The sequence below is a fragment of the Pocillopora damicornis genome, chromosome 8, assembly GCF_964200805.1.
Source record: "Pocillopora damicornis chromosome 8, jaPocDami1.2, whole genome shotgun sequence".
NCBI classification, from domain to species: Eukaryota; Metazoa; Cnidaria; class Anthozoa; order Scleractinia; family Pocilloporidae; genus Pocillopora; species Pocillopora damicornis.
The window spans coordinates 24,176,425-24,197,871 of NC_142677.1; the positions used below are offsets into that span (position 1 = coordinate 24,176,425).

At 36.6% G+C, this 21,447-nt stretch overlaps 2 protein-coding genes across 9 annotated transcripts; one reads left to right on the forward strand and one right to left on the reverse strand.

The window, feature by feature from the left end:
* Window positions 1-63: 63 nt before the first annotated feature.
* LOC113665592 (dnaJ homolog subfamily C member 8) lies at window positions 64-9,929 on the reverse strand. Its single transcript, XM_027181314.2, has 9 exons — window positions 9,767-9,929; window positions 9,202-9,303; window positions 8,735-8,791; window positions 8,320-8,386; window positions 2,550-2,644; window positions 1,869-1,940; window positions 848-939; window positions 563-638; window positions 64-315 (listed from the first exon to the last, which is right to left on the reverse strand). The coding sequence occupies exons 1-9, from the start codon at window positions 9,851-9,853 to the stop codon at window positions 196-198; spliced, it is 768 nt and encodes a 255-aa protein (XP_027037115.2). The 5' UTR covers window positions 9,854-9,929; the 3' UTR covers window positions 64-195.
* On the forward strand, window positions 9,886-20,299 carry LOC113665564 (KH domain-containing RNA-binding protein QKI). 8 transcript variants are annotated; one of them, XR_016179179.1, is made up of 10 exons: window positions 9,896-10,183; window positions 13,221-13,369; window positions 13,706-13,822; window positions 13,916-14,059; window positions 14,152-14,230; window positions 14,654-14,773; window positions 15,034-15,135; window positions 15,380-15,430; window positions 18,865-18,919; window positions 19,040-20,299. XR_016179179.1 is itself a non-coding variant. In XM_027181297.2 (9 exons), exons 1-8 carry the CDS (start codon window positions 10,072-10,074, stop codon window positions 15,427-15,429), a joined length of 837 nt encoding a protein of 278 aa, XP_027037098.1. In that variant the 5' UTR covers window positions 9,886-10,071; the 3' UTR covers window position 15,430; window positions 15,936-17,108. The 8 variants fall into 8 exon arrangements, 6 of the variants coding, with proteins under 6 accessions (XP_027037098.1, XP_027037090.1, XP_089036714.1 ...); XR_016179180.1 differs by having other exon boundaries at window positions 14,690-14,773; XM_027181297.2 differs by lacking the exons at window positions 18,865-18,919; window positions 19,040-20,299 and adding an exon at window positions 15,936-17,108 and having other exon boundaries at window positions 9,886-10,183; window positions 14,690-14,773.
* The last annotated feature ends 1,148 nt before the right edge of the window (window positions 20,300-21,447 follow it).

Consider the following 21,447-nt stretch of genomic DNA (forward strand, 5'->3'; position numbering starts at 1 on the left):
ATGGCAACAAAATAGTAATAACCAAATAAAACGAACATAGATCTCATGTATCAAGAAGCTATGCAACATAACCATGTCAGAATTTATTACGCTTCAGATAATGAGTATAAAAATATTTACAGTTGAAAGAATAATCAGGGAGTGCTGAGATACATGTATACAGCAATTTTAGCGATTTAGAACACTCTCTGATGCTCAGCGTTTCTCAGGTCTAAGGGCAGGTGGTTTGAAAGCAGTGCGACCCCTCTTTTCTTTCTTCTTTTTCCCTCCAGCTTGAAACGTTCTCCAACTATCTACGCGGTTTGTGCGACTTTCCTTTCAAAGGGAAATGAAAGTTAGAGTAAATAATTGTAATCAAACGAATCTAAAATTATTGCAAAGCTGAAACAGCATGATAAGGGAATATAGGTTTCTTAAATAACTCGGAAAACTCTCATCAAACAGCTTCAAACTAAAGGGCTTGTCACTTAAGTTTATTTTCACCAAAAGGATATTAATTTCAAAGGAAAAGCTTATGCTGTACTTGAACTTTGGAATATGCCTTATTTTCAAGGGAACTTACCTCCCATTGTTTTTCCCACTCTTTCTTCTTCTTTGTTGCTTCTTCTTCAGCTATCTCTTGTTCACGTTGTCGCTTCCTGTATGAAGGTCAAACTCGTGTTTATGAACAAAATGTTTTGCTAAAAAATGCAATTAGAGTGGATTGATGCTATGGCTGCATATAGTTATATGCTTGCAAAAGCATTGGACTACATGAACAGGAATACAGCCAATTGACTGGAATGCTAAATCTCAAAGAGTGACAAATCACTTTGCTTTCTACTATTTTCTCCTGCAGTAGTTTTACCTCAGCTCAGTATCTTTTTCCTCTTGTGCCCTCCTCTTAATTTCATAATCAGCAAACAGTTTGACAGTTGTGGAGTGGACTAGTTTTGATAACTATGGATAGAATACAAACAAAAGTATATTGAAATCATTGTGGTTTTAATTCAATCATCTTTATACTGCAATAAAAGATACAGGATTTACTTGTCATGATATCATCATCATCACCATCAAATCTCCATGTAAAGTGACACAAATCTACACTATTGTCACTTTGTGAGGCATAGCAGTGTATTTTGCAAGCTAAAATGTATTTTGGCCTGCTTACATACCCCTGTGATTGTTCAGACTGTGTATTTTTCCAGCTATTATTTCCTCAATCCCTTCCAAGTGATAATATTTGACTTAAGTTAATGTTCGTGGGCATACAAATGTTTAAGCCCTTGTCAGATCTAAAATGACACTGAGTCACATCCAAAACATATTTATGCCCACAAACATCATCTCTTGATTTATTAGTGTCGCTATCAACACTGTCCTTCTGACTACAAACTAGTTTGTACAATCGTGATCTGTATGAATTTGTATTGTTTTCATTTGTACAATTTCTTGCTCTCAGTGTCAAGTCAATAAAATAGTTGTTTGCTGTAACTATTAAAGTTTGGACAGTTTAGATTTTCTTAACTCTCAGTTCAGTTTTACAATGTATTTTTTTATTCATTTGGGTTTATTCATAGACAGTTTGGTGTGCATAAAAGCACAAGGTCAACACTGGGCGAACAAACTACTTCTGAATGTCATCTATTAACACTTCCTTGATTGAAATATCACACTTAAGATAACAAGCAGGATATATATTTCAGTTTTAACTTGAAACAAACTATTTAACCATTACAGAATCTTCCAACAATAATGATTCAGATAGACTAGTACTTATATTTCTTCTACAATGCATGTGGTGAGTATTAAAACACAAACTTGCTCCATGCAAAAGGATCATATGTGTAAAATTCCTGATAAACTGAACATTATTGTTTGTTTACCTTATCTGGATCTTCCTCTTCTTCAATCTTCTCTCTGCCCTCTTTCCTTGCTTGCTTTTTCTTTTCCTTAAGCTAAAATAGGACACCCTGGTTTAGCTGCACAGTTCACAAAAATATATACTTTTGAAGTATGCCCTTACATCATTACATCCTCCATCGATTCATGAAAAAAAAATAAAGTTGGAGTAATATGATTTATTGAACAAAGAAAAAATTAAGAACACATATCAGTGATGATATAGCCCCTAGATATAAATTATAACCAAAGAAAACTTGAAGCATGCCTGCCTAAGCCAAATATTTCACAGCAACAATCAATGATGATTTGTAATTAAAAAATTTATTTTGCACAATAATCATGTTTACTATAAACTTTATAGTAAGATAATAACACTTAACAAGTTTGTATATTATCAGGCAATTGAAATATTCAGGACTTTGCACTCATAAAGCAGTCCTCACATACATTTGAATCACTAAGAATTCTCCCAGAGATGCACATATATGTATATTGCATGTCTTTGTGTCATTTTCATGATTAATTTAGTATCAACACTGAAAATTTATTTTCCCATAGATTAGTTTTAGGGTTTTTGTTGTAAGTGATCATTTCCAGCCTTTCCAGACAATGATACATGAAGAATATCTAACATTCCCATTTCCTAGACAGAGGTCACTTACATCAGCCTTGACCATTGCTTGTGCTTCTTCAAGAATTTCATGAACCTTTTTCATTCTGTCATTATCCAAAAGTAACTGATGAGCATTACTGACAGCTGGAGTGATTAGATGTGGGTAGAAAAACAGATGAATAAATAAGTACAAACATTGACAGTTCACCAGGTGGTCTGATATACTTCAAGTCAAACTTAAAAAGTCCAAAGGCTTGTTTACATTGGAGCTCTATCAGCCAATAAAATGTCAGTTTTTAAGCTAACAAACTGATTGGGTTGGACATCATAAGCCATCCCCAACGGTTAATGATAAAAGTATGTGGGAGTTTCATTGATGTATGGAGCAGCAAGGTATCTGGATCTGGCATGCAGGCATACCTTATACAAGGCTTGATGGTTCTTGCCCTAGCAACTGTAGGTACTCAGCATGTGTGCTTCCCGAAAAAAGTTTGAAATTTGTCAGTTACAGATGCATTTTTGTGCATTTTGGAGCAGAAACGTGCTTCAGTTCCCAAACATGTATCAATACTTAAGATAACAGAGTGATGACTTAATTCACCCATCAAAGGGTTGACAAGTGCAAATAATCAATCATTTACTTGTCAAATCTGTATATCTTATTAGTTAATACACTTTTTCATTTTAGGAGACACATGAGAAAATATGGGGCAGTAACAAATATGTTATTGTTAGGGTTAGGGTTACTGGCTTTCAAAAGATCCACAACTGTTAAGTTATCACATGGTAAATGAGAAAGTACCCTTAAGTCCCTAACATTTTTGTAAAGTTTTCAGAGCAATCTCACAGGGTGAGATCACAAACATTTTGTGATTCACTTAAGTTGCATTGTTTAATTTCCATCTTTGATACACAAATTTGAATCATAAAAACCCTGTTTTTCACCTTTTATATTTAACAGCTTATTGAGCTGATTGATTTAATATTCTGTCAACATTAACCAGATATTATTTTCCACTATTTATACATGACAATATGGTGCTAATGCTGATGGTCAGGGCTATTGCACTGCGTATCATAGTCCTGCTTTTGCAACAACATTTCTTCTTTCAAAATGGAAGTCATGTTCACAACAACTTTAAACCAGCACATGGTGGTTTAAGTAAACCCTTGGCAGATATTTCTCCGTATTTGTGCCCTTCTTGGGTGTCAACGAAAGATGCAGTACTCCTACAAGCTACCCTTTGCATTACAAATATGTCTTCCCCGACAAGCCTTTGCATATATCACTACTTGGTCTTTTATTGTCTGGTGATGTTCAAAGAAATCCGGTCCCGTTCCTACAAGTCATGGATTAAACCTATGTCACGGGACATTCAGCATCTAACTGACAGTAAGTTTGAAGAGATAAAAACCATGTTTCTTAAGGAACTCAAAGATCTTGATATTCTATTTCTTGCTGAAATGTTTTGTTCCAGTAAAATAACAGACTCATTTTACAATATTCCTGGTTATGCACTATTTTAAAAGGACAGGGCTGGCAAAAAAGGCCATGGAATTCTGGCTTTCATAACCAACTCGACCTTTGTCAAAAAAAGGTCTAACTTTCAAGTTTCTGATATAGAATAATTATGGCTGAGGGTATGCTCCCATAAATCAAAGCCTTCCTCATTTATTGGAGGTATTTACAGGCCATCTTCTAATAAAGTCAAGGATGATAAGAAATAAGGCAAGAACATCAAAAACATACAACTAAGAAACAGAGAAATGGTTTTAATGGGTGACCTCAAAGTAGATTTTTCAAACTCGGCCAAATTAAAAAAATATTCACTTATGAAAATATTGTGTGATTTGCATATGGTCCAGCTTGTAAACACAATTACCAGGCCAGTGTCAGGCACTTATTTGGATCACATTTGGGCCAGTCACCCAGAACGTATGAACAATGTATACACAATGACAGTGGGAATGTCAGATCATTTGCCTATTTTTGATACCAGAACATACAAACTTGACAATAACAGAAACAATAACAAAGAAAACGAGCATATTGTGATGACCTATAGAAATTGTAAAAAACTTGAAAAAAGAAAAGCTTAGCTTAATGCTGCATTAAAAGAAGCCCCCTGGGACACAGCTTTCATCAATGCTTGGTACAAAATACTTGAGAATGTGGTAGATGAACACTTGCCTATACAATGTAAAAAGGTGAAAAGAAAGGTTCGTCCTAAATGGTTCACAAGTGAAATATAACGAGAAATGAAAAAAAGGGATAAACTACTGATGAAAGCAAAGCATAGCCAGTCAGACAGTGATTGGTCGAATTATAAACATTCAAGGAACAATGTATCAAAGCTAATAAGGGAAAGTAATAAGTCCTATTTTAACAAGAAAATGTCTGAAAACAAGCACAATTCTAAGAAACTCTGGGATTTAATCAAAGGCTTAACACATGAATTGTACCCAAGTAAAGATAGCATTGAATGTATAAAGTGTGAGCGAGGCTACTTGAAAGGCAAAGAAAGCATTGCCAATGAATTGAACTAATTCTTTGTTAAACAACCAATGGATTTGTTCAATGCTCAAAACATCAGTGAAGACATAGCTGCTTCAAATTATTGTAAAGGAACTCAGAGTGGAAATGCTTTAAAGATTCCACACATTGTACCAAAAAGGGTTGTAGAGATTTTCCTGTCAGTTCCACCACACAAAGCCACAGGAGACGATGAGATCAGTGCAAAGCTGTTAAAGATCACAGCCAGTGCCATATCAAGCCCACTATGCAGGCTGATTAACCATTGCCTTAACAAAGCAACCTTTCCCTCCAAGTGGAAGGTTGCTAAGTAACACCGATCTTCAAAAAGCAAGGGAGTAAGGACAACATAAACAATAACAGACCCATTTCTGTGCTACCTATCCTATCTAAGGTATATGAAAAACATGTTTGCAAATCTTTATATAGTCACATCAAGAGCTACAATAAACTGCACAAACTTCAATCTGGTTTCAGAAAATCCCACTTGACTGAGACAGCTCTAATACATTTGATAGATCAGCTACTCTTCGATCTTGACCACAAGAATGTTGTTTCTGGCCTTTGTGAACAATTTACCAGCCACGGTACAGCATTCTACCATTGACATATATGTGGATGATACAACTTTGAGTAAAAGTGAACAATAGCTCCCATGTTTGGCTGTCGGTAACCTGTCGGCCAGCTGTCGGCCAACACATTACCAACAGCCAGCCGACAGTGTTAACCAGACCGTATGTATCAATTTTTGTATTTACCTACTTCCTAACTTGTATTTTTACACTAAAATAGGCTTGTTTACTTGGTAGCAAAAAGGAAGTTTTTCAATTGCCCTATAATGCATTGCAAAACCATAGTTTACAATAATTCATGTATGTCTGACTAATCTTTCTTTTCTTGTGACAGGTCGCGATCATTGCCTTTTGTGGTGTATTATGACAATTAAAATATTAAAGTATACCTCAAAAATGTGAAAACACTTTGAAAACTCTGGATAAGAGCAGGTAACTCAAAATGATTCATGAAATCGAACCAATATGGGCATGTTTTGCTGCCAACGCAAGCAAGTTCGGCAATAGGCATACTAACTATCTCTCCGCAATTAATTTTTCCTGTCTTGACGTAGTTATTGAAGTGATAAATAAGTAACTGTTTGCAATCATTTCAGCACACGACTTACTGACACATTACCAACAGGTCACCAACAGGTTACCAACAAGCGGTTGACTGTTAGCCAACTGTTGGCCGACACTTTAGTCTATAACATTACAAAAACTGTTGGCTGATTGTTGGCCATCCGTCGGCCAACTGTCAGCCGACGGTCAATCAACAGTTGGTCGACTGTTGCCCAACTTTAGCCGACAGTTGGCCAACAGACGGCCGACAGTATCTTTGGGAACTGTTCTTCACTTTTACCCAACTTTGAGCCATTAATGTGATGTCAACAACACACCAGACATGCCATCTACAAACTTGCAAAGTGACATGGAGGGAATTGTAAAAAGTTCTAATGACAACAAAATGATCCTGGATTAATCAAAAACAAATTGCATGTTTGTAACTGGAAAGAGGCTATGCAAATGTATGGAAAACAAACTCTCAATTCAAGTGAATGGGAAACAGCTGATACAAGTTGAGTGTCGAAAGCTTCTAGGTGTCTTATTGATGACAAACTTAGCTTTGATGACCATGTCAATGAACTTTGCAAAAGACTGTCACAATGAATTGCCATATTAAAGAAAATTAGACAATTTTTGCCAATTGAGCAGAGGATCTAATACTACAACTCATTAATCAATCAAGTAATGATGTATGGCTCTACTGTATGGACTTCTTGTTCTATGGATAATCTCACCAAAGTCCTAAAGCTACAAAAATGTGCAGCTCGTGTTATATTAAAAGCAGACACCAGAGACAATAGTATTAAGCTCTTTCCTAGATTTGGATGGCTTCCATTTTAAGATGACGCAAAAATAAATAATTGTTTACTCATTCATAAGAGCCTAGTAGGTAATTGCCCTCAATATATGAACAGTTTAATTATCAGGAATTCAGATAAACATCATAGGAAAAGTTGATACAGAGAATGGAACCTTGTCTGTAAGAGATTTAATAGGGAAACTGAGGGTGGTTGGAAATTCTCAGTAAGTAATGCAAAACTTTGGAATTCATTTCCAACTAGTGTTAAAGACAAAATTAAGATGTCAAATTCAAATTCAGATCTATGTAAATACCTAAATGACTACTTTTGCCATTTGAATACGGACATTCATCAATTTAAAGTAAATTAGCATTGCCAATTTATTTTACCATATATATTTATACATATATAGGGTATTTTTAGTATATACATGGGATATAATTATTTGATATAGGAGTGCCACAAGCTTATCAGTATTGTAACAGTTTCATGCTACCCTCGATAAATAAAGTTGGACTGATTAATTGATTTAAATAGACTACCACTGAAGAGTGCTTTTTACTTCAGCATGTTAGATGGCAACCACCATTTTGAATTTCTCCTCAACTTTGTGCAAGCTTTCTAGCATTCTCAAGATGTGAGACCAAGAACATTTGAGATTTTCTCAAGTTCTTTCAGCTGACTTCTACCTTTACTGTGACAATACCAATTTTGATAAAAATGACTGACATAGTTCCATTAATAACACATTTTGGAGAAAAATTTGATTAAAAAAAGAATAGACCAACTTGGGTTTACATGTTTAAACAACCTATTGACCAGTAGCCATGTCATTCCAGGGGACTCTCTTTCTTTTGATTGAAATTTTGAAGGAAGCCAGGAAATTCAACATCACAGACAATCAATTTCCACCTGGTGTCCAACCACTTATGGAAACCCTGCAGTTTGGGCTCTTCCAACATCCCTTACTATCCATTACATAATAAATTTAGAAGAAAGCACCTTGAGTTTAACATCATCCTCACAAAAGAAGAACACTTGCCAATTTCACTGCAAAGACAACAGACTCTCCTGTGATTCTTGACGACAATCAGTCTTGTGAAGTCTGAGGTTTGGAGCAGTTTAACTCTCTAGACACTGACACAACCCCTACTCTTAATATTTGCCCATAAATCTGTCACTTGCTAGTCTATGCCTGCTAATTGCAAACCAAAAGGTGCACCCCTCTGAGTGCTTGCAATAGACAAATGCATTTAAGGAAAACTTTGAGACTAAATCAAAGCCTTTTGGTAAAATTCAAAATGGTGAATTTGATAATCAATAAAAGTGTCATTTTCCAACTTACAACTGAACAGTATAATATACCTTCAAATGCTTTTTGGGCTCTGTCTGAGTCATCTCTGTTCTTGTCAGGATGGACCAGGAATGACAGCTTTATTTCAAACAAGATTAGATTGTGGTAAATAAATTTAATAAATTTATCCAGTATCATTATAATAATCAATGTCATAAAGAAAAATCAAAGGAGACAAATATCCTATCATACAGTCATACAAATAAGCCGAAAATTTTCAGAAAACCTCTTCTATAACATTTTCTTTCCAGTTATCAGTATGCACTTTTAGTTGAGGTAAGTCAATCCCTTATGTGTAAAAAGAACTGCAATGAAGCTGCAGCTTAAAAGCATGTCCTTTTTAGGATTCAGCATTTTTGAGAGCACTCTGTGGATAATAGCAAACTTTAGTTGAACTTAATACTAAGCTGCTTTTTGAGAACTGACCTTTCTGTATTGTTTTCTTATTATTTCTTCTTTGGCATCAGTAGGTAGCTGGAGAACCTGGAAAATCAGAAGAAGTGAGCAAAGATTTTCAAGTTTTAAGAAGCAGCAAATTTGTTGCAAAATTTCAAGGGGACAAATAAGTTTGTTTACATGTACCTTACCTGTAGCAGGGATTTATATTTGATCTTAAGTGAATGTACACTAAATCATCAAATACTAAAAACTAAATCAAATTTTTTTTACATAAAGCTATAAAATCCTGATTCAAATTAGTTAGTTTTATCAAGAGTATATTACCAAAAAGACATATTGAATTAAATTTAAAATAATCACCTGAAAGTAAGTTGCAAGTATTGAAAGTAATAATGTGGCAATTTTTGAATGATAATCTTCAACTTTTTATTTCTAGGCAGGAATAATTGACCAATCTTCGTTGCAATCCAAGATTACCTTCAATTACATTTTACCTCATAAGGATTCAGATTGAAGTAAGTAGATCCAGGCCTTGTCAGCCTCTCTATCTGCTGTGGTCCAGTTAAAACAGAATCTCGCTTCTCAATCTCTTTGACCTGGAGGTTAAACATTCAACTGAAAAAGGGTTTGCCTAAATAACCTTTTACATATTGTACAGACTTGTGAAAGACCCCGAGGTAAATTTATCAAACCATCAGGGCGCAGCGTTAGTATGATTTTGATTGGTAGTTGATTACATTATATGTTATCGTTATCAAAATAGCCCCGCGAAATTAACATACTATTTTCCAAAATGGCCGCTCGTCTGCCGAGAAATTTCTTCATGTTTCCGAGGAAGAAATAACTGACACGAAAGAAAAGGGGCACTTTATCTGATTATCATCTTAGCACTGCAAAATGAAAATTCTCCTTTGGAGCAAATACAGATGCTAACCCATGCGACCACATCAACAATAGATTTCGTAATCAAAAACCTGGGGTCTCAGTTTAGGCAAGTATACAAAGTTTGGTGTGGAAATAAACATTAAATTTGGTACAAGGGATTAAACTAACCAGTACCTCGGACATAAACCGTGAAAATAATTCGTCAACCTCATCACTCTCTGAGTTTGGTGGAGCTGCCGGTGCTGCCATATTGGAACACATTTAACCCCGTCATGTAAGACAATAACTATATATAGCTTAGACGCTGGCTGAAGGTCCCTGGCTGAAGAGCTTGGGTCGAGTAACAGAGCCCAATTCCCTGGCCGAGTAATCATTGGTTGCACATGTCGAAGTTCACAAGACTTGCTCAGGCGTAGAACAACTGCTATTGCTTTTTTATGTGTTTTCCTTTTACGTTCTACTAACCCATAACAGCAACAATGTCTTGTTCTGTCGCTTCTCCTGAATATCTTAATGAACTTCTCAGCGACAAAACAACGGTATCGAAAATGCCCAAGATATTTCTTCACGCCGAAAGATTGCTGGATCAAGGTACAGTGTTGCGCCAAGTTAACTTCAAATTTAATATAATAATAACTGCAGTTATTATAAATAATCGGTAAATGAACATAAATAATCCCCAGAAGAAAAAAATGTAACTTCGCGAGGTAATATCTAATTCATTTCAGAAGTAGAGTTTGTTCTAACGCGATTTAAAGCGAAAAACGCGGCGACGAAAAATGTAATCGATCGCGGCCAGCGAGCGTGGAGCATAAATCTTCCATTTGTTTGCCCGACATCCGGACACCATTTCCAGTGTTTACCGAACAACGATCGTGTTTTAGGTTAGCATCACTGACACACCAGGGAATACAAGAGATCAACTTCAGGTTTGTTGGACATATGACATTTTGCTTAGTACCTAGGAAAGATTTAGTTAAGCTGAAATTGAAAAATGAGCATTGGGTCGGTCGACGCGCTCTTTGCAGTTGCCTTCAAAACTAATCTATAGTATGCGTCTTTGTTGGTCCGCGCGCTCTCGTCTGTCTGCAGAGTTTTGGAAGGATTTCTTATGTTAAAGATGTATTTATTACCCCCTTAAAACTTGCACACTGGAATCTCGGTTGCTTGTATTGTGAACAAACTTGTTGTGATTTTCTGTTTCATTAACTCGTATTCTATTACATTCAACTAGATTTCTTTCCACCCAGTGGGATGTATGAATATTTTATTTGGTAATATGAAAGCCACACTTTTTTGATAACTCGCTTGCTCTTGTTTTATTATGTACTGGCCCACGATTTTGCATAAACCGAAACTAAATAAACTCACAACTAAGAGGGAGATACGATTTAGAGTATTCACGAGGCCGTCAGGAGACCGATCGTGCAGGCTTTATTAAACTGGTTACTTTTGTTAGTTCGCTGCAACCGTGTTTTGTTGTTATTCTTGTATGTAAACAAGCTTAAACATTAGCTTTTACTTGGAAAAGTCTTTTGTGAAGCAGTTTCAACATTTGAAACGCTTGACGGTCCATGAAATTACATGTTATCTTTGAAGGAAAATCGTCACGCTTGGAATTCGTCTCGTTTCTAATTTGACGGGGTCAAATAACTGTGAAAATTTGATGGCTTGTTCTGATTTAGCTGAGATTTATTTATCAGCGAGCGCTCGACCATGTAGTACGATTTAATGGACATAAATGGTTGTATTCGGGGTGTGCCTAGAATTTTTCTTAGCGTTTGTTGAAGCCAGTTCAATTGTTTCGTTTTGTGGCTCTCGAGGAATTCACCCCCAGGAACTTGCTTTGTGGAAATTTGTGTAATAATGATCTTTATCTTGATTAGGGACAGATGCTTTTCATGACACGTATTCTGACCAAACAGAGCAAATCTAAATAATTACAATTATAACTTGGCAATCGGACATGTCCAACCAAAAATTAAGAGGAGCTTTTCAGATGAAAAATAGGATATTTGTGGTTTTGAGCATTTTATTTCAAATGTGGTTTTTTTTAGCTGGGTGCAATTTTCGTTGAATTGAAAGAGGGCACTGACATGGATATTTTTGTCACGACTCATGCTGTATTTCACAGCCTTCAGAAACTAAAATCGTTGTCGTGTTTGTCAGGATTTATTGGTAGGAAAGCAAATAAATCAAAAGCATCAATTTTCAGCTCTTTTCCTGTCTTTTTTACTTTCTGTCAACAATCATGAAATCTTTTTAATGTTCCCCCAATGCCTGTTGACCACTTTCCTAAATTTAATTTAGGCTTTGTAAACATATCCTTTTTAATTGAAACCTTGAGATTCTGTTTCAGCAGTTTTGGATGCAATGTAGAAGTTGTTTACCAAAAAATAGTAAGAATCTTGAAGGAGTTGTTTTTATTTGTTTGTTATCAACTTTGCCTTTTCTTATGAATATTTTTCTGTAGTTGGCATCATTAATAGATAAACAAGAATGATGTTTTGTAAACTACCATAATTGCTTTTGGTCTGAGGTAACTATTATCTGTAGGTGAATTTGTTTCAGATTGGAATGAAGTTGTTGAAAGAATTCATGTATATTTTTAAAGGCTTTATTACCTGCTCATTTTTTGTACTAAGGTTTGATATCCAAAACTAAACTAAAATGCTGTTTTTGCTTTCAAGATCAGGAACCTAAATTGATTTTTGTCTTTTCATTCACTTCTCTCTTTACAGAAATGATAAGTTGTATTCACAGTAGTCTTTTAAATGAGTTGTCATGGACACCCTATGTGGGAATTTGATGTTTTTTCATAGTGTGTTAAGGAACAGGCATTAAATCACTGGATGGCAATCATTGTTAGTTTGTTTTAAGAAAGTAAGGTGTAGGAATCATATGATCTCTACCTTCCTGAAAAGTCACATCTAGATTGAAAGTGTAACAATATACACAAATTTCTCCTTATTTTATTCCATGAAAAGGCTAAATAATTCAAAGCTCTTGTTTGTACTATGTAGGAGTAAATGCATTAGGGGTCTTAAACTATTATAAATGAAACAATTTTAACACTGAGTTTTGTTCTCAACAAGAGCACAGAATCCAAAGCTCTGAGGTTCATTTCGTCATGGGGACTCAGAATTTTTTTCTTTGTCCTGTGCTGGTGAGAAGATGAAGAAACATCATTCTCTATTTCTTTACAGAGCTCAAAACTTACCATCTCTCTTATTTTGTTCTTTTTGCCAGAACTCTATTTTCAGTAGCATTGTTATAAGTCTTATCTTGTGATAGTGAATGTCAGTCTAGGCTTTAGGCAGGTTGATTGACATTTTGATGTCTGTGTACTATCCATAACTTTGATCACTTGGAAATGCAGTCAGAATGTGACTTCAATGAGCATCTTTTCACCTTTCAAATGATGTGGATGGCTCAAATGAGAAGAAAGACATTCAGTGTTTATGGGGAAAAGCAGAGTGTTGTTAGCATGTTATTTGCTGTTTATTTCCCAATCAGCTCTCCTCTAACTTGGCTTTCTTCTCACAATAAGTACTAAAACAAGTTAAATATCTTTTAAATAAACAGTTGTGTTGTGTGGTTGAAACAAAACACTTTCTTCCCTGTACAGAAATAAGCAGAGTTAGAAATGAGCTCTTCCATGGAGTGATCAAGAATGAACCAGACGGAGTGTTTGGGGAACTTCAACTTCCAGCTTCTTCAGGGCCTAGAGTAAAATTGTCAGAAAAGGTCTATGCCCCAGTCAAAGAATACCCAAAGGTAAAGTTCACTCTGCTCTTGTTTCACTTTCTATTTTTGCATTTCCTTTAGAAAAAGCTTCTATTTAGTTTTGTAGTTCTTGTAGATTACCTAGTGTATGCTGCTACCTGAATGAACCATTAAATGACATTCAATTCTATAAAATTTCATTATGTGGTATTTTAGATTTATGTTGCAGATTTCAGAAAATTGCCTTGTCTTTCAAATTTAATGTTATGTCAGTAATTAATCAAACCTTAGATGTGCTAATGTTAAAGCACATGTATTTTGAATCCAGTCATATGCACTTAGATGCACACCTCTAAGGTTTTAATTTGTTTTGATCTCTTTTTGCAGTTTAATTTTGTTGGTAGAGTAATCGGCCCACGGGGAATGACTTTAAGAGAAGTTGAATCTTCTACTGGATGCAAACTGTTAGTCAGAGGAAAAGGTTCTATGAAAGATAAAAAATTGGTTAGTTTTGTCACATGTACAAAGGAGTCTCAAATATCTGTCAAAATAGTGAATTCAAGGATGACGTGGGATAAATCCTCTTTATACATGCAGGAAGAAGAGAAACGGGGCCAACCAAACTATGAACACTTAGAGGAGGATCTGCACGTGCTCATATCAGTGGAAGATACAGAGGAGAGAGCAAAGTTGAGACTTGCAAAAGCTGTTGAAAAAGCCAAAGATCTTCTTCAACCTGTGGTATGTTGGCTTGGCTTTGTGTTTTCTTGCCACTAGAAGGCCATTTATAAATGGCAACCTTCTACATATCATCAATTATGATTTCCTTTTAGGATGAGGGAGAAGATGAATTAAAAAAGAAACAGTTGAAAGACCTGGCATTAATGAATGGCACTTTGAGGGAACAAGCAGGTTTGTCAACAAAATTAAAAGAGCAAGTCTAAATGTTCATATTTAATATTAGCTGTCCTTTTTCCTTTTGCTCTTTGAGGATTGATTAGACTAAAGTCACAGCTTTTCAAACCATATCAGCAATTGTTATGAAAAATTTGCTTACAGTAAGATTTGGGGTTTGCTCTCTGCTGCTTTAGTTTTGGTTGCCATGGCAAGTGGAAAATAATTTGGTTCTTAACTAGCTGCATAAGTTGTTTCTTTAGCAGACTGACACCATATAATATTGAACATACTGTCCTACTAAGGGAAAACCAAGATTTTATTTCATCAAATATTTAGGTGATGATTTTAGGCTGTCAAATAGCAACTTTTAACAAGTTAAGCTTCGTGCATTGGGAACAAATCTTGATGGTTTGTTTATAGCCTGCTTGTGACTTCTAGGATGCTTTTTTTCACCGGAAGATACTATTTGTGTAGGCAATACTCCAGTTATACACAATGGTCTTCTGGGGATGCCTCTTCCACCTGCCTTAGCTGGATATGGGTTTGCAAGACCTCCTGGTATGTGGTGTTGTCAATGCTTCATTCCATGTTTGGTTGTAATTTTATGCAGTGAAAATTCAAATATTTTATAGGGTATATCAGCTCAGACAGAAGTTTCTATACCTTGAATATCAGTAGGGAAGGTTTGTTAGTTACTCTTGACTTAAATGGGGTGAAGTTTGAAGTTATGGGCTGCAGATGATTAAATCTCACAACCTGAGCTAAAACAAGAGTTGTAGTGGAATACAGTCAGTGACAATTTGTTTATTTTTTCTCAGTTCCAAGTGCATACCCTGCCAGCCTTTCAGGACTGGAATTTGCATCATATGCAACCAGACCAGGAACCATTTTTGACTATGGACTGGAAACTTCCATCCTTGGTGAGTCTGACTTAACAAGTTTACTAACAAGCCTGACACAATGACCCACAAAAGAGTATCGTTTGGAGGTGAGCCAGAAAAATGAAATCAGGAATATTAACTGTAAGTGCATCATAAATAGAAAAAGCAAAGGATCACTAGACACAAAAGTATTGCCCATGGTCCATAACGTATCTTTTGACATTGAGAACAAATGATCAACATTAATAACAGTAAAGTTGGTAATGTTTTCATCAATATTTAGGTGCAGTTAAACCACGGAGACCTATACGGGAACATCCTTACCAAAGATGAAGTAAGTTAGCCATTGATAAAATCATTCTTACTTCAGGTAGAACCTGTTTGAAACAATAAAATTTTAAGGACTCTATTATTATTTGATGAATTGCACTATCATCTTTCAAGCAGTGTCAGTCTGATCGCTCCTTACACCTTACAAAAACTCACAGGTGTTTCTTCCTTGGAGTTTAAATGGTTTTAAGTACAGTTTTCATAAATTGATAGGAAGAGTCAGTAATTTCATATTGTAATTACTGCTAAAACTTTTATCCTGAGTTCATATACTTATATCATGAAGCAAAATGTACATTGAATTGTAATTCCATTCATGAAACCTTGTATGGAAGACAGCTTTACTAGTATTATCCTTGTAAATTTAAACAGAATTTTTCTTCCCTCATCTAACAAGCTTGCATTAATGACTATATGAGAGTAAAATATGTGGACATGAGCAGTCTTTCCATCATTGCTATTTAACGTAAAGTAATTGATACTAACACATAACTTCTCTTTCTTACTAGACTAATTCTGCAGAAGACCAACTAATAACCAGGCTAAATGTAAAGCCTGGAGAAACTGCTAAAGTTCTTTGTGTTGTGCCTGCGGTCTGCACTTGACTATGGACTAATTGATTAGTGTCTATTGCAAAAAATGAGTTTTGTAACAAATGATCCTAATATATTTCTGTATGTTTGAAGAGAAATTATCAGATTTAATAATGTAATATATACTGAAATTTATATGTTGTAGTGTTGTCAATGTATGTCACTAGACTGCCCTTTCAGCTACACTTGCATTTTTTCCCTTTCTAATTGCTTATGTATAAAAAGCTAAAGCAAGATAGATGACACGTACAAATAAAATTCTTAAGGAGTAAAACAAATTGCATCATTCTATGCATACATTTAAACCACTTATTGATTTTACCTGGCAAACTAATTTAGCTTAAGTGAGTGAAAGATTTCTATCATTTAGTATTTAGACTCATTTTCTGCTGTTCAGTTGTCTTCATTCTGCTGTACCTTTCCAACATAACTACTGGCCCTTTTCATTCAAGCAATGGTTTATTTAACAGAAAGGTTCTATATTGCTCTTTGTCTGTTTACTCTTTTTTGAAGACAGACTTTTGTTTTTAATTTTCTTACCATTCATAAAATTGAAGCAAAGATTCTGAGTGTACATGTAGATGATGTAATAGACATAAAATATGTGCATCATATTTTGTATGCAAATCTTTATTACTGGTTATACTAGTTGAATTAGTAAAAATGTTGTTTTGCATTTGACTGTAATAATATCTGGTGTTGCTGAAAGGGTTATGTATGGTGTCTGTGATGGAGAAAGTTATTATACAGACAATTCATAGTGTCATTGTTCTGTAACTGGTGTGTTATGTTGTGTTGTATGTGGAGTGAATTTTGTTTTGTTGGTTTGTTATAAATGATGAGGATAAATGTAATTATAATATAGCTGGATAGGGTAACAATTTAATCAATGAAGATAAAGTGAAATATGCATGTTAATTCATAGTGTCATCAGTTATACAATGTTATATGCTGTACAGTGAAATTCTGTGACATTGTTGATATTTGGCTTTCATGTTAAGTGTGCGTTAGAAATTCTGTTTATTTCTCTGTGTTGTGAAGTCATGTGGTTATTGATTGTAACAATAAAGATCTAATTTTGAGACTAAACTTGTTCGATTGTAACATTCTTTTAACTTTTACTAGTGGTGCCATTGGATAACCAAAACTAGATTTCATTCAACTGCCACTTGATTGCCATTGTCTTGGCAACCACAACCCTTTCTATCTTCTCCTCCTCCTCCTCCTCCTCCTCCTCCTCCTCCTCCTCCTCCTCCTCCTCCTCCTCCTCCTCCTCCTCCTCCTCCTCCTCCTCCTCCTCCTCCTCCTCCTCCTCCTCCTCCTCCTCCTCCTCCTCCTCCTCCTCCTCCTCCTCCTCCTCCTCCTCCTCCTCCTCCTCCTCCTCCTCCTCCTCCTCCTCCTCCTCCTCCTCCTCCTCCTCCTCCTCCTCCTCCTCCTCCTCCTCCTCCTCCTCCTCCTCCTCCTCCTCCTCCTCCTCCTCCTCCTCCTCCTCCTCCTCCTCCTCCTCCTCCTCCTCCTCCTCCTCCTCCTCCTCCTCCTCCTCCTCCTCCTCCTCCTCCTCCTCCTCCTCCTCCTCCTCCTCCTCCTCCTCCTCCTCCTCCTCCTCCTCCTCCTCCTCCTCCTCCTCCTCCTCCTCCTCCTCCTCCTCCTCCTCCTCCTCCTCCTCCTCCTCCTCCTCCTCCTCCTCCTCCTCCTCCTCCTCCTCCTCCTCCTCCTCCTCCTCCTCCTCCTCCTCCTCCTCCTCCTCCTCCTCCTCCTCCTCCTCCATCCTCTTCCCTCTGTGTCATTGTGGTTTTTAAAGGAACTGCTGTAGTTATTGAGCCTGTCATTCCCATAAAAGGCTTGTCTGCATGTCTTTGGTGGAATCTACGTTTTTTAATTATTATTATTAATGACAAATTTTCAGCTGTTTTCTTGATGTGTATTCCTTCTCTGACAAGTAACCTTGTTTCATAGTCATGACATCCTGTTATCCTTTTGCATGTCTTAAAAAAAGGTGAGGGTGACAAACAGCTAATGGTACTTTTTTTAAACCAATCTTTCCCTAATTTTCCTTTGGGGTGTCAGAAGTCCTACCTCTGTTGTGGTGCAGCTTGGCTACAGTGTGGTGATAGCCTTGTTGAAGTCTGATTTCTCTCTTGCTACTGTCTTGCAGTCTGGTTGCAGACTTGCTGTAGTCTTACTCTTGTCTTTTTGCACTCTAGCTTCAGACTGGTTGCCTTCTCATTCTCATTTTGCTGCTGTCTTACTTTCTTGTTGACTTCTGGGTTCAGACTTGCTGCAGTCTTGTGTATGTCTTACAGCAGCCCTTCTTGACACAGTCTGGTTGCAGTTTTGTAGTCTTTAGTTTCGATTCTATCTCTCAAAATTTCTTCTGTCCCACTGCAATGTGGTTACAGACATGCTTTGGTATCAATTATGTTCTGTCTTGCAGCAGTCCTGCAGTGTCCTTGCAGTCTTGCATCAACCTGGCTCCAGTCTTGTTTTCTGGTCATGATATCTACCTATCTGCCACCTTTTAGTGGTCTTGTTAGAGTATGGCCCAAGACTTACAGCAGTCTCGCTAGGTCTTTCTGTTGTCGTGTCCTTTAAATTGACGCCAACACCTTAGCGTTGCTTTACATTGAGGCCACCACTTCTATTGTTTTTGTTCTCCTTTGCAGCCTTTCTCGCTATTCTCTACTTCTTTGTTGTTTTTATGGAAAAGGCACAGAAAAACAGAGCAAACTGAAGGGTGTTGTCATTTTAGTGAAGTGCAGGTCACAAGCTAAAACTTGTGCCAGTTTCCGTAAAGAATAATTTGAATGGCATTCATTTTCCTCTGGTCCTTGAATTATTTCCTTAGAGTTTCCCACCAGAGATTGAGCACATCAAGCCTCGTTTCGTTGTTTGTTTCTTTGGTTTGTATTGTCTTTGTCTTTTTTTTTTTTTTCCATGAAATTTGTATGTCCAGGTGTGAACGTAAGTATAGTATGGTGAGAACTTCACTTTTAACTGGACTATTTGTTACTGTTCTTCAGGTTTGAAATCGGAAACTGTTTCAATCAACTACTGAGGAGAGGAAGTTTTTACATTTCCTGGAATTAAAATGAACTGTGTGCATAGTTTATTGATTAATTCAATGGTTCTATTCAAAGATGGACTCCAGCGAAATCTATATACTCCAGATATAAGAACACTACGCACAAATACGTTAGCGTTTTTACTGACACATAAATATACCGAAATATTAGCAATAATGTGTTTAGAAGCTGATCGGGATCATTACACTGGCAATGAATCTCAGCGATGTGAATCTCAATTCTTTTCTATTTCTTTGCTCTTCTGTGATAAGGCAAATCTACCATCCTTAATTATCAAACGCAGACGAATCTACATTGTTTTAGATGAAAATATATTTTTTGATTCAAAATAAATGGGTGAACAAGCAGTTGCCTCTGAACAGTCGTGACCATTCCAAATTGCACCCAAAGTCTGGATTTGAATCTGAGCAGACAGTTGTGATTTTAAGTCAAACGAGTTAACTGTGCGCTGTATGTGAACTGCATATGGTATATCTATTTTCAGACGGTTCAAATATCACTGTGGCATTCACTGGACTGTCAGTCAGACACTCAAACAACCTAACTGAAGATTTTTAACTTGCCTTCGATTTTTTATTCAACACGCGCTCAGAGGGTTCTCAAAGGCGTTACTTCATTATACTTTTTTCGTTTGTTTTTGACGTGAAAAAGTGTCGTCAAGGGTAGCAAAGGCTATGATATAGGAGATTGGTTGAATATTAAAACAGCCTAAATGAGCAAGTTGGGATATTGATGAGTAACATTGTCACTGACCAACAACTTTAAAATTTAAGGCGTGGCGTGTCTCCTCTAAGAACCCCTCGGGAAGTAACCCAACTGGTCTAGAGCTACCCTAAGTGAATTTCTGAAACAATTCGTGGGTTATTTGAGCAACTGATTGTATGGTGACAGTCACTAATGTCATATTCTGACTGGTAAACCGGTCACGTTTAAACACGTTACTATATTTTGATTATATAATTGAAATCGATATGTTGTCTTATCTTAACTAATATGACCTTCTTAAGATTCCAAATATCGTATTTACTAGTATTTTCGTGATGTACTTACCAAACGCAAATAACTACATACGCTTTTGATTATCTCATCCATAAACACTCTGATAGTATATTATATTGATCACCGAGAGATATTTTTACAAAAAAAAGTAATATATACATTCCAAAAGAATTGTAATAAAATATTTTGAGATGCCCACTGCTTTTAAGTCTTGTAACGTTAATTTATTGAGATAAAAGCTTTCAGGCTGTCGTTTATATGAAACATTAGCGGCTCTTGCTCCAGGCACCCAAGATTAGTTGAAGAATGCATGAAAAGTGGTGTATAGATCGTTTTCACGTGACGTCACAGAAATAATTTCCGCCATGTTGGTGCACATCCGAGTCACGTGTTTCAGTAAGAAATATATGCAAACAGAGTCCAAAGTTATAATTCTTCTCAGTTCACAGTCGAAAATTATGGCTTCCGAGGAAAAAAAAAATTCTTCGTCTGATCCTGACAATGTTGTTCAAATTCCACTGTCTGATTGATTACGCTAAAAAGCTGGATGGGAAAGTCAGAGAGCGCTACGTTAAGAAAATCTCGACGATTGGAATCGATCCTGCCTTGATAGAGGGGAAACACTTCGAACCTGACTGTCTTCCGCCGGTTGAATCGACAGATTTACTCTGTTATTTGGTTCTTGAGACCAGCTTTTACACGCAAAAGCAATTTAAAGCCTTTCGCAATCTGGAAGCTTACAATCAAATGGTTTCGGGGTTTGTTTACAATGTGCAAGGGCATATGGTCGCAAGCAAGTTTGTCGTGTTGGCGAAAGTGCGGCACTCTCAGCGGATGAACGAGGCCTTGATTCCAATCTGGATCATTACCGAGAAAGATGGAACAATAAACTGCGCGCATGGTCTTGGATACAACAAACACCAAGCCAACAGTCACGCACATGACAACAAACACCAAGCCAACAGTCACGCACATCACATCACATCATGCTCTGGCCATGAGATTGGACGGTCTATTGATGAAGACCTCAAAGCAGTCAATAATTACTGTAGTTTTGTTGCCAAAGGCAACTTGAAAGCATTGAGGCATGGTCTGCCATAAGTCCTCACGCTCTGGCCACCTTATGAGAAAGGCTAATCTAGCATCAAGGACGACCATCCATGCAGAGAATGTCCTTGAAACTGTTGCAATGGAAATACCAAAGCGGTAAGCAAGATCCTGCATTGGCATGTTCAGTTTAAGTTTCATTAAAGTGAGAACAAATTCTTGAAACTGTGACAAAGTTGGCGACTTTCTTACAACGAATTTCGAAACATACGGTAAAACTGTTTGCACGACATCATAAG

Bases quoted from the DNA above. Each gene is read 5' to 3' on its own strand.
- LOC113665592 (XM_027181314.2), bottom strand. From the start codon at position 9,853: ATGTGTTCCAATATGGCAGCACCGGCAGCTCCACCAAACTCAGAGAGT. The intron at 8,387-8,734 runs GTCAGTTCTCAA...TTTGAAATAAAG, and splicing joins TAAGAAAACAATACAGAAAG to CTGTCATTCCTGGTCCATCC. The intron at 2,645-8,319 runs GTATATTATACT...TAATCACTCCAG, and splicing joins AGCCCAAAAAGCATTTGAAG to CTGTCAGTAATGCTCATCAG.
- LOC113665564 (XM_027181289.2), top strand. From the start codon at position 10,072: ATGTCTTGTTCTGTCGCTTCTCCTGAATATCTTAATGAACTTCTCAGC. The intron at 10,184-13,220 runs GTACAGTGTTGC...TTCCCTGTACAG, and splicing joins CGAAAGATTGCTGGATCAAG to AAATAAGCAGAGTTAGAAAT. The intron at 14,060-14,151 runs GTATGTTGGCTT...ATTTCCTTTTAG, and splicing joins AAGATCTTCTTCAACCTGTG to GATGAGGGAGAAGATGAATT.